A 13,019-nucleotide genomic window follows, 5' to 3' on the forward strand; every position below is an offset into this window, starting at 1 on the left:
ACAATTGGGTGGCTGTTTTTGGTATCCCTGCTCTTCTATTGAGACATTCTGTGTCAGTCAGTGTCTAGCCTCGGTACCAGGCTTTCGTTTTTGTCAGTGTCTACATTGGACACATAATTATGGTTTAATGGTTTTCCGGTTTGACAGAAACTTTGTGGGCTGAGGGTCAAAATTTATATTCTCCACAGAGAAAGCAGGAGTCTACATTAGCTCAGCGGTTAAATGTCAGCACAAAATCACAGAAGCAAAAGGCCCATTTTTGTCATGTGATCCTATAATAAGACCTATACATGACGGCCCCTATAGGCCATTTATCTTTTAGGGTCCCCCATTTTTTTATGCACCCAGAACAGGCATGGTTAGGGTTAGGGGTGGGCATGAAAACTGTATGAGGTAGACTGTAGACATTTTTATCATAGGCTACAGGATTTAGTCTATAACTTTTAGTATTAATGCATAGCCTAATTAATGTATTTGCATGTAAAAAATAATATATCTATACATCTATAAAATACATGTCAGCTCTGGTAGTCAAAGTCCCCTGGGAATTTTGCCCGGTCCATAATCCACCCATGTCTGTGCCCACCATCAGCTGTTTGTAAATAGGCCTAACAGCTACCTGTAATTTGCTGGGTATACTTGATCTGTTTTGTTGTGGCTGTCAGTGAACTTGTCCTTGCAGCATTACGACTTTGTCATTCACAATCACACACAAAGAGACGAGTGACTGAGTGTGTGTTTATACCTACTCTGCCACTCTCTCTCCACCTGGCCTCACAGCTTTTGACACCGGGACCAGGGATCTGCTTGGAAACAAACTGCGGTGGCTCCAGTTACCGGCCACGATCGATGGGGGGGCTCAAGGTGTCGCGTTGCTCGTGGGGGTCGGGTATCGACGCGTGGCCGATCGCTATCATAATCACACTTCCCCTCTTATCGTGCCTTCTGAATAAAACATCTCCCTTCCTGCTGTGGATCACTCATCCTGACATCTGGAGGGAAATTGACTTCTCAAAGTGTCTTCATGAGTACCCTCAAGAAAACTTTGATTATGAACTTGAATACCTATTTGTCTGGATGCCTGTGCACCTGCCCTTTCTGTAAATCACAATTTAGCAAGTCAGTGCAGTTTCCCTTCTGTGTGTGTGTGTGTGTGTGTGTGTGTGTGTGTGTGTGCGTGTGCGTGGTAAATGGGTGTTGGTTGTGGCCCAAGGATATTCTTGAGATAAACCCAGCAACTTGCTACTTGATCTCCCTCATAAACCAGGATATGCCTAAAGCAGTAGTCAAAATACACCATAACTATACATAACATGATAGAAGAAATAGTCTTCCGAAGGAGCTCACAAATCCAATGAATGCTGTCCACCTATGATAGTTCTATCCCAGATGGCTCCACCTGACAGCTGTAAATCAGTGAGGTGCGCGCGCGCGCACACGCACACACACACACACACACACACACACAGATGAAATAGCCTAAAACTTGGAACACCAGTAGGCCAGTCAATCTAAGATTTGACCCAAAAAAAATTGCAAAAAAAATAAATATAAAAATAATTTGATTATGCTTGGAGGCTCCGCAGAGTCCGCACACTGACTGAAACACTCATTGGGTTAAAAACAGCCATAGCACATTGTGCTATGGCTGTGGCTATGGTCTAATTTAGCCCAATGAGTGTTTTTCGTGCAAAACTAATGCTTGAAATGGATTCAGAATCATGAATAACCCCTAGTTAGATTTTCTTAGATTGACTGGCCTACAGCTGAAGGGGCAAGATAGCAAAAAGTTTAAGGCGGGTACCACATGGATGGTCTGATGACTGACAGCGTTAGCGTGTACCGGGTTCGATTCCCAAGGCCATGCAGCTCCATGTCACTCCTTGACTCTCCCAGTCCCCTCCCAATTTCTGCCTCACTCTACTGCGCTATCAGATAAAGGCAGAAAGAAAAACACATAGGCTGCCAGACCGGTCCATACACACACACATATATATATATATATATATATATATATATATATATATATATATATATATATATACACACATATAGTCACACACATATAGTATATAAAGAATACAAGCTTAACAATTCCCAAGAACATTGAACTGTTAAGTGTAGCACAGAACACTCATTGTTCTTGCTGCAAACCAAGTTCAATTTCTATTATGTAAGTGCACTGTGTGCAATAGCCTAACTGTAGCATAACCCATGCAAAAGTATTGCAATACAGTAATTTTGTGCAACATGATACATGACTTGTCTCATCACAGTATGCACAGCCAACAGCTCACCTGGTATGACCCTGTACACTCGTTATACTCAAAATTGTACTTTATATACATACTTTTTATACTCTACACTACATTATTTGGATTGATTTGGTTGTCTGTGAATACCGGTAAGCACTTTTTTTGCTTGGATTTGAATTGAATGCACAACAGTGACTTTAAGTAACAAAAGAGGTTGACCTCTGGCCTAAACACAAATGCAGGAATCAATAGCAATTGACTTTCTATAACATTTACATTATAACTAGTCAAGAATATATGTGCACTTATTAGTTACACACTTTAATTGCCAAGTTTAGCAGCACCAACAACTTGAGATTAGATGCCCGCCATTTGAAGAAAAAGCACCTAGAAGCTATTAAGGCAATTAACAAAGTGGACAAGATGGAAAGAGCGGGAGAGTAACAGCCTGAAATGGAGAGAGCAGGGTGTGAAGTGACAGTCAGCACATCTGGTCTCATCAATAATGCAGCAGGCCTTTAAACGGCAGTTTGTCGCATATTGAGCGATGCGGACTGAAATCAAGACCGACACCTTAGATGCTGGCAGGGGAGGGGGTGGTGGACAACAAGAGGGAATGGTGGGGTTTTGGAGGAGGCCGATTAGGGTAGGCGAGATAAGGGAGAAAAGGGGCGATGGCTCTTTACTGTAGCTATATTTGTGAAGGAACTCATGCATTATAGTAGCGACCCATTGCACTATAAACTAGTTATTGTACAAGTCTAGATGTCAGTATCCATCCGAGTCTTGACAATACAATGTGTAAACAAGCATTATCATGATTATCAACAAGCAAATATTACATCACAAGGCATGAAATATGTGCCATAATACCGACCAATGTGTCCATGCAACGGCTTCCTCTAAGACTAAGACGTCAGGCTCCTGCCAGAACTGTTGAAAAAACACCTCGTCACCCAAGGTGTTTTCCCAAGGTAAAATCTGCTCACCATCTCGCAAAAATGCCTCCTAACTGTGCATCGTACAAATAACGATAGCAATAATGATATAGAAGAGAAAAATGCACTGGCTGGCTAATGGCCCACATTGAAGAAAATCTAGACAACACCATATGTATTACTCCTGTCACTTTTATTATTAAAATGAAAAAAGACCAAAAAGATCTAATCTAGACAAAGCAAAATAGCTCATGACTCAGTGAGCTTAAATTTGCCACTAAAGGCATACAGATATAATGTTCCTCACATAATGATGACCGAAGTCATACAAAACAAAATGAAGGGAAAGGGGAGGAAAATAAATCCAACAATGACAGAATATTGTCATAAAATGGAAGGTGTTGGTGACCCGACGAATACAGTTTATTTTCCAGTGATGAGGGGATTTCTCAGCACAACGATGACAGAATCGCCTCGGAGGAACATCTTGGAAATGTAGCGGTCCTTATTCACAGGCTTCGACTTCTTCTTTCCCTTTCCACTCTTCGGGACTTCCGTCCACATCTCCTTCACATTCTCCAAGACCATGTTGCAATGCCTGAAATGATGGAATAGGGAACAAAATGAGGGGGGGGGGGGTTGTTTTTCAAGTCAGGGGTTAGTTCTCTCCACTTGTGAGTCGTGGACAGTATGAAAACTGTGTGGTCCACAAAAGGTCAAATTAAGCAGTTGTGTTGTCTCATACTAATTAGAGGTGGTGAGTAGGGTCAATTATATGTTAAAATGCATTATTTTAGTATGCACTGTGAGCCCTGGTGGTAATTCACCTGCTTCGGTTTTTCACCTTGTTCGGAAATTCTTATTTCTTTTTTTCACCTGTAGTCACTACTAGTCAGACCAACTAAGTTGTTTATGTGAATGAAAACATCTGGCTCTAGTTTCACCTACAAATTAAAGATAACATGAAATGGTATTCTGAGTAGGGTGAAAATGGTAGTGTTGCAACCGGAAGCCCACATCATCATTCGGTTAATTACCTGTCAACCAAACTTTTTTTTTAAATCAACGGTGTAGCCTAAGGCTGAAAACAATCTAAAATGGTAGATATTAATTTCAGATCATTTCATTAAAATGGGTGCATTGTAATATTTCTGCGCACATTGAGATTTGAATGATAGTGCAGAAAGAAGGTAGATTAAAATGCCATTGTCAACATGTTATAGTATTAATCTAGTGCAGAATCTGTTGAGCTCGCTGCCGAGACTAGAGTACAGGCGCAGCAACCCTACCACAAAGATACCGAAGAGTAGCTCTCCACTTAAGTTTAAAGGCCCATTTCTCTCAGAATGTCCAAGGAGCAGCTGCAGCGTGTTCTTTGCGCCGTCTCCATCTGTGCGTAATGGATCGCTTGGAAGCATGAGTGCATGTATTCTAAGTGATTTAGCATTGTCCTGTTGCAGAGCTCAAAAGTACGACTTTTTTTTTATCACATATATGTTTCCGAAATGAATGATCTGTGTGACATCCCTGCATTCACCGGCAGTCAGCAACTCAGCATTGAGCTGACTGCCGGGGACTATTCTAACCAATAAAACGTGAGCTTTCATCATGTCCCCAACTATAAATGCTGATTTTTAGAATGGAATGTGCCTTCATTCCTCTCCCAGGGCTTCTAAAGCTAAGCTAAGCTACAGAGCTGAACAGCTCAAATAACATGAGAAAATGTGCTAGGCAGTAGGCATAGGAGAACGGCGAGCGCATGGCGCATGTTTTTACAACAAATGTCTCTTGAAACCATTTTAAAAATTCCAAATAAACACATAGACTATAGAGAAATCTATGACAATATCAAAACTCTGGCCAGTGTAATAGGCCTATTGTAAGCAAGCTAATACACCATGTTATATTTATTGCGTTTATTTTATTAATTTGAATTATATTAATCAAATGGAACACCAAGGTGAACAGATTAAAAAAAACAGATGAGGGACAGTCAGTCAGGACAATTAATTTTAATCCCAGATATTTTTTACGGTTACTTATACCATTTTATGACACTAATATTTATATTAATGCTGTCAAAGTTAACGCGTTATTAATGCATTAACGCAACACCTTAACGGCACTAATTATTTTATCGCATTAACGCAACAACAAAAAATCACATAGATTGGCAGGCGGGATGTTGAGGAATACTGGTTACTGCAATGCACTCCCTTCCCAGACCCCTTGTTAGGATGTTTTAAGTGGAGTAAAGGTTTTGCTCGTGTCGTACGTTCCAGTCCAAAAAAGCTTGAGAAACCTGTGCAATTCATCCATCCAGACCAAAAGCAAAACCCCCGCTGTTAATTTTGCATCGCATTGTAAACAGCTGTGCCTCATTATAGCCACACACGTTTCTAACATGCGGTCACAGTCGCAATACTTTTCAGTTGTGTGGTACTTTTATATTGATTTAACTGTAACAGAAAGTTCTATCCAGACTATCGACAGTCCCATCTCCCAGTCACGGAGCTGGGACTGACAGTACACAGTACAGAGACAAGTCGACGAGCAGCAGCACATATCCAGCTAGCTAGAAGCCAGAGGTGTTCCAGTATAACTATGGCAGAAACAAGCCACCTAGGTCTATACAAAATAAGACAAAAAGAAGCAACACTGGTCGTTTCTGGCCAGTGTTGCCAAATAAGCGATTAGTAAGTAATTTAATTTATAAGCGATTTTGGGATTATTTTTGTAGATTGAAAAAATATTGGGGGTCCTTTGCTCTTGGCATGAAAATGTTTGAGAACCACTGCTCTAAAACAATATTAGACAAAGTTTGAGCCACAAACACATTGCTCTCTCTCTTCTCCTTTTGTATAAATTAAATAGGCTTATTCATGATTCTGCTTATAGAGAAGTAGCCTATGTTAGTTTGTTTTATGGAAACAGTTGTTTGTGTTGAATGTGCTAATTGCACAGAATTATTCAAAAGAGACAATGGGCAAGCCATAAAAGAATGCACATTGCACTTGTCTTTTCATACGTCATGTGGAAAAAAGGTAAATAAAAAAAGTAACATTAATGTTGTCAAACCTGATCGGAGCATCTCTACAATACAGCGTTTTCTTTCAGTTCATCATTGAATTTAGAGCAAAAAAGGTTTTGCGATTAATTGTGAGTAATCGCGCGATTAACTACACAAATCATGCGATTAATCGCGATTAAAAAATTGAATCGCCTGACGGCACTAATTTATATATATATATAATACAAAAAATAGATTCCATATCAAAACCTTTTGCTGGTGCTCTGGAGTGCTAACTTCTCACAAGAGAGTGTGTGTGTGTGAGTGAGTGAGTGAGTGAGTGAGTGTGAAAACATCTTTACATCCCCAATGCTGAGGGTATTATTTAAACTTTGGTCAAATCAACCAGTCATTGCATCTCTGACATGCATTTATAATTGTATTTTACAGACAGCACGGGTGGGAGGCTGCGCCCCCCAAATGCCTCCGTGCCCCAACACAGAGGCTGTGTGCCCCAAATGCCTCCGTGCCCCAACACAGAGGCTGTGTGCTCCAACACAGAGGCTGTGTGCCCACTGCCCCAAATGCCTCCGTGCCCCAACAGGCCAAAACAATTGCGTTGACTACGTCACGCTAGTTATGCCCCTGCATCTGCAAGTATTTTATTGGGCTACGAGCACCGCGTTACACTGGACCACAAAGTAAAACAATAAAACAGTACTGCTGAATCAAGCATGTTACTTCATTGCCTATTTCTCACTGCAAATGTATTCTGAAACATTCTGAAATATTTTAGTGTACTGTTCTGTATTAGCCTGGATCCAGCTTAAAGACCCTGCCCACTCTCTGAGTGGACTGCATCGCTACAGTCTGATAATAACATTTTTGATTCGATTTCCATAGTGCTCCAATAGATTTTAAAAATACTAAAAAAAAATTATATACATTATGGACAAACACTTTGTTTCACGAAGAGGCATCTCACCAAATCACATTCCTCCCAGTAATAAAAGTTAGCAAATCCACATATTGAAATATCCTCTCTTTTACATGACATACAAAAACTGTGGATAACCAAGGAATAACGTGCCAGTGCTTACACGGATAGGCTCAGCTAATCACATTCCTCGCAGCAATACAAATGATAGAAAACATAGTTTGTCGCTTGTCGCTGACTGTCCCCAAACCAGAACACCATGAGCTCCAGTCCTACCTGTCAAAGGCCTTGACTCTGCCCAGCAGTTTCTTGTTGTTGCGGCAGTTAATGAGGACCTGTGTGTTGTTCTTCACAGACTGTGTGAGCACGGACAGCGGCCCCGTGTTGAACTCCTCTTCCTCTCGTTTCTGGAGCTCCTCTGGGGTCATTTCTGACTTGGGCTTGGTCAACAGACTCCTGGAAAACAAAACATAACAATAAATCGAATAATCATGAACATGACGGCCCAGGCCGTAGCGTAACGGTCTGGGCAACGGACTGGTAATCCAGTCGCAGTGTGCCGCGGGTTCGACTCCCGGACCCGACACGGCCTTTACTGCATGTCATCCCCCCATCTCTCTCCCGTTTCCTGTCAGCCTACTGTCTGTCCCTTCATCAATAAAAGGCGTAAGCCGCAAAAAAAATATATCTAAAAAAAAAAAAAATCATGAACATGACGCTGTGCTATTTAGACAGTGCATAGGGGTAAATTAATTTGTTTTACCCAGTGTCATTAATTCACTGGGTTACATTCTCCCCCATGAATTGTATTCTGGCTGGAATGTGAAACTGGCCCGGTAAAAAAAAACCCTCTTACAGTATTTTTTGCTATATAGAAGTGTCTATTTGTACATCTCTAATTGTTTTGATGATTTGAACAAGGTGCACCCTCTTGTAAAGTAACAAGTGTAATGCTTTATTGGGTCGTCCACACAGTCTTTGTATTGAGTTTGTGCTTGAAATGTACTGTAATTCTGCAAACTGTTAATAAATATTTAAATCAATCAAAAATGTAGTTGGCCTTGGGTGTTTTAATATTTTCTAATATGGACCCCTTTGAAAAAGGTTTGGAGTGGACACCCCTGTTCTACAACATCAAACAGACATTCACTAATACTGGTGGACCACCAGTGGTCCTTGAGGAGGTTCCAGGTGTTCCCCAGCTAAATGATGGAGTTGGAAACCAAATGGACCTTTGTAGATCTTTCACCCTTGTTAAAAAGAATAATTCCACACTTTTGGAGAATGTAGAATTGTTATTTTGATCAACGTTTGCCCGTTCTCTCCCATGGTACCAACATCAATACAGCATGGAATTGTGGACAAAGAAAAAGACAACAAATTGAACAAAATACTCTGATAGGGTCTGAGAGGCTAAATGTCGCCAAATGGTGGTCCGTGGCTCAAATGCCGAATAAATAATGGACCTTGACATGCAAAGAGTTGAAAACCACTGCTCTAATAGACTGTATTGTTTGCATGCCAACATGGTTGTAATTGTAACAAGGAAATGGCAACACGTCGGTCGCTTTGGTACACTGGTCTGGTGCTGCGATAAATGTGCCTTCTATGTTAATGCCGGTTATGGTTGGTGGTTAATTATCTGATGATAAATAAATGGCAAAGTAAAAATACAACCCCAGCCCCATTACAACTTTAGCACAATAGCTCCAGTGCACTGGACCAGAGCTACTGGGCTAGCATGCTAACTAGCACCTACTGTCTACAACTCTCTATCTCTGTCTGGGAGTATCAGTATAGCCTACTGCATTCGTCAAAACAAGAGATATCTAATGTACTCACATGATTTCTTCTTGAACAAAATGTGTTTTCAAAATTAAAACTTGGAGCTCGGACAATTATTTTCCCTTCCAGCTGATTTTCGTCTATTCAACGATTCATTCAACTGCAACTCGTGCTGTAAAACACTGCTTCCGGGTCGAGCAGCGGGCGCTTGAAAATGCAGGAATCACGTCCGGGTTACCAAATTCCAACTACTTATTTATCTTATTCTTTTATACAGCCAGCCGCCAGGTTTTCTTTAATGAATCGTTTAGGAATCTGTTGTTTCACATTCTTGCAAATGCTTATTTACATTTTTATATTTTATACATGTTATTTTATTACCGGTAATCGTTTAGGAATATGTCCTTCCAAATGCTTTATTTATTATTATTAATATTTTATACAGGTTTTCATTTATTAATCATTTTCATTTATATTAATTTTTATTTTATTATATAAATGTGTTATCACACTGTAATTAATCCTTATTTATTTGTATGCTATATTGTTTGCAACTGACATCTACAGATAAACACAGCATTGTCTCCTGCTGACTGCATGGGAAGAAAAACAAAACTGATGTAAGAAGAGACAGCCCAGGGGGTACATGTTGGAACACCAAACAGTTAGGTCTTTGTCAGTGGTGTAAAAAAAAAAGTAGGCTACATTCACAAGTAGCATACTTAACTGTATACACAAGTACAATTGTTGGGCATTTTTAGTGGAGTATTTCCAATATTAGGCCTACCTATCCAATACATGGAGGAAAATATTGTAGGCTACTTTTACTCCACTACAATTATTTGGAAAGTTTATAGGCCTACATGGATACAAATTATATCCTGCAGGAGAGGGAATGCAGGATACATGATGAACAAGGGAAATTGGAAGTAATGACAAAGAAATGAGCAGACAAAATTAAAAGTGGAATACTAAAATGTAAGCTGTAGCCTACTACAATTTAACTCTTTCCTGATTGGCAATCAACCTGAACATGTATCTGTTTATAAAAGAGCTGGAGAGATGCTGGAGACTAGAGAGCTCAACGTTTAGGCCTATAATAAAAATCGGAATTAAAACCTAAATACCGGTAAATGTTTTCTAAGTTAATATTTCAGTAAAAGCACATGCATGCATAATACAGAATATTTAGGTAAACAATATAATTAGGTTATCTAGTTTTAGGTAAAAGTTTTCGGAGACACACGACTGCGTATAGGCCTATATGTGACACTGAAAACTCCACTGATTTATCGATGTGATTTGGGTGTCTAGTTTCCGTGACAACTTTTTGGGGGTCGCCACTCGCCAGGCAAAAAGTATGAGCCCTGGGCTATAGTTTATTAATATACTAATAGATACAATCACTATTTATATAGCGCTTTTACTCAAATAAGCCGCTTTGACCAAAAATAAAAACAACTTGTATACGAAAAACTGTTTATTGTTTATTAATGAGTTTTTTATGTTCATAGGCTATATACTCTTCATCAACATGACACTGCAAAATCCTAAACATCCAAAACAAATATAATCTTTGACAGGAAGTATTTGACAGAAAATAGTGTGAGGTTACAAGTGTTTCGACAGAGATTATGCGCGCGTCCTGACTCCTGCAGCGCTGACAACATTCCCAACATGTGCGCACTTGTTTGGAGCTGCATGGAGAATTGTTAGTGGACCCAAAGTGAGAAAAGAGGGTAAAGGGTAAAATACGGTAAACTAACTTGCAACTATATTTTGTGTTACCATATGTCACACACTGACACACACCTTTAGCTGCCTGTCTGTCAACAGCTGTGCATGAACACACGTGCCCGCAGGCGGACTTTCCAAGACTTTCTATAGCCTCTTTTCAGTGCGCTCTGTTGTTTGTTTACACAATCCGACGCGTTTAGCCTACCTGTTCTGTTCGATAAGGATTATTTACAGATCTTACAACCAGTCCTTATTTTCATGGGATGTTTGCCAAATTATTGTGTCAACACACACTAAAGGGAAAAGGAAGAGATGGAGAGAGGCGGTCCCATGCGGACCCAGAGGGAGATCCGCAGGTGATAGAGAGAGACACAGAGGCTTGGGTTACAAGAGCTGCGGAAGTGTTAATTGAACCTGAGAGTTCATCGATCAGTCAGCGAGATTGGCAGCAGCGCTGCCAACTAAATCACACTTTCTAGTTTCTATACGCGCTCCGAGTGGGCTGGCTGGGTGACCGTCCATGCATGCATGCGCTGATGCGCACATCTTGTTTTCAGGTTGGTGAGCCGAGTGCGCACCCCTCCACATGTGGCGCATAATGTCTGTGGCATCCCGATGAGACGTTTGGATCACTGCAGTGTGCGCGAGCTCGCTCCGTGGATTCTTTAACATTTCAGAGACGAGCCTTTTGGGGATTGATTGAATGAGTGTTGTGTTGTTAAACAACATGGATGATTTAAAAACTCCTGTCAGATTTTTCCACCACAAGTCCTCGTCGTTCAGCATCAGCAGCTTGTTGTTCAGGCGAGAGGGAGTGATGAGTGAGACACCGGCTCTTTCCCAGCAGGGAGAAAAGTTGTCCCCCCCGACCCGAAAACAATGCCCCGGAGTCGGAGACCCAGCAAAGCCTCGAGAGGAAGACTGCAACGTTAACACAGACTGCAACGACATGAAGAAAGAGTGCCCTGTCGAAGAACATAAAGCGGTGTCCACAAACGCCACCAAACAACGAGACGGAAATAAAGACGAGGTGAAGAAAAGTGGTAGGGGATCATCCGACGAAAAAGCCAAACCCGAGAAACCTCCTTTTAGTTACAACGCACTCATCATGATGGCTATTCGGCAGAGCCCGGAGCGCCGACTCACACTCAACGGCATATACGAGTACATCATGGGCAACTTTCCGTACTACCGAGAGAACAGACAGGGCTGGCAAAACTCCATCAGGCACAACTTGAGTCTGAACAAGTGTTTCGTCAAGGTGCCGCGCCACTACGACGACCCGGGCAAGGGCAACTACTGGATGCTGGACCCGTCGAGCGACGACGTCTTCATAGGCGGCACGTCCGGCAAACTCCGGCGCCGGACCACGGCGAGCTCCAGAGCCAAGCTGGCCATAAAAAGAGGCGCTCGTCTGGCGTCCAGCACCGCGGCCAGTCTGGCCTTCGCCACCGGCTCGTTTTACTGGCCCGTGCCGGCGTCGTTTCTCTCCCTCCATCATCAGCCGCCTACGGTGCGCTCACACCACCTCGCCGGGGGCTCGTATCTCGGTCCACCACCACATCCACCACATCACTCCAATTATGCAGCAGCAGCATCTGTCGTTTCACAGCGGTCATCATCACGCCATCACCAAGTCAGTGCGACCACCGTGTCCTCCGGGGCTGACCACCGGTACCTCCACACCAACCAGGAGACGTCTTACTTTGGGATTAGTTGCGCGCAGTCCCGTCGTCATCATCAAATAAGCACCGCAGCCGCCGCTTTCTCGTCCGCGTCCGTGCCATGCACATTGTCTCTGCCCAATCATCCCTGTTCTTTGAACATGCTCTCCACGGGGCAGGCCAGCTATTTCTACTCACAGCAGATGCCTTATTCCGCAACGTTTAACCACCCATGCCAAGATGACTGTCCCGTCATGCCCAATAATAAAGCAACGGGACCTGGACAGTGTCTTTCGAAGAATGACTTTCATGGGAGCTGCAATGAGTTTCTGAATTATTATCCTCAAGCCAGCACGAGCCCTCTCTCCTGAAATGTTATATATTATATTAGGGTAATTGGTAGAATGAAGCCATGCATTAATTTCATAAAGTCACAATGCGTATAGGGCAGGCGCACTGCGCTCATTGCGTGACATAATGTTCGTTTGGTGTAGTTTAGATTCATGTGTTCCTAGTCTTGTACTTTTTATTTTTAACAAGTCAACTACAGGCCTAAACATAAGGCCTATAACACACAAAAATGAAATATCTCATATGTGCAAAATCTTGTGGGTTACCGTTACCAAAAAGCCCATGTCGTGACAAAAATCCCGCATGTTTTTTTTTTCTTAATGTAAAATTGTGTTTTAAGAA

The 13,019-nt window shown here is 41.8% G+C and overlaps 2 protein-coding genes across 2 annotated transcripts; one reads left to right on the forward strand and one right to left on the reverse strand.

Annotated features, from left to right (window-relative positions):
• Positions 1-3,367: 3,367 nt before the first annotated feature.
• Positions 3,368-9,115, reverse strand: snrpd2 (small nuclear ribonucleoprotein D2 polypeptide). The gene is made up of 3 exons (XM_083773395.1): positions 8,983-9,115; positions 7,417-7,596; positions 3,368-3,791 (listed from the first exon to the last, which is right to left on the reverse strand). Coding segments are annotated over exons 1-3 (357 nt in total). The 5' UTR covers positions 8,985-9,115; the 3' UTR covers positions 3,368-3,616.
• Positions 9,116-11,389: 2,274 nt separating this feature from the next.
• On the forward strand, positions 11,390-12,697 carry foxg1c (forkhead box G1c; the record flags this gene model as incomplete). The annotated part of the gene is made up of 1 exon (XM_083772542.1): positions 11,390-12,697. One exon carries the CDS (start codon positions 11,390-11,392, stop codon positions 12,695-12,697), a length of 1,308 nt encoding a protein of 435 aa, XP_083628668.1.
• Between the last annotated feature and the right edge of the window lie 322 nt (positions 12,698-13,019).

The sequence above is a fragment of the Protomyctophum parallelum genome, assembly GCF_964188405.1.
Source record: "Protomyctophum parallelum genome assembly, chromosome: 9".
Classification (NCBI taxonomy): Eukaryota; Metazoa; Chordata; class Actinopteri; order Myctophiformes; family Myctophidae; genus Protomyctophum; species Protomyctophum parallelum.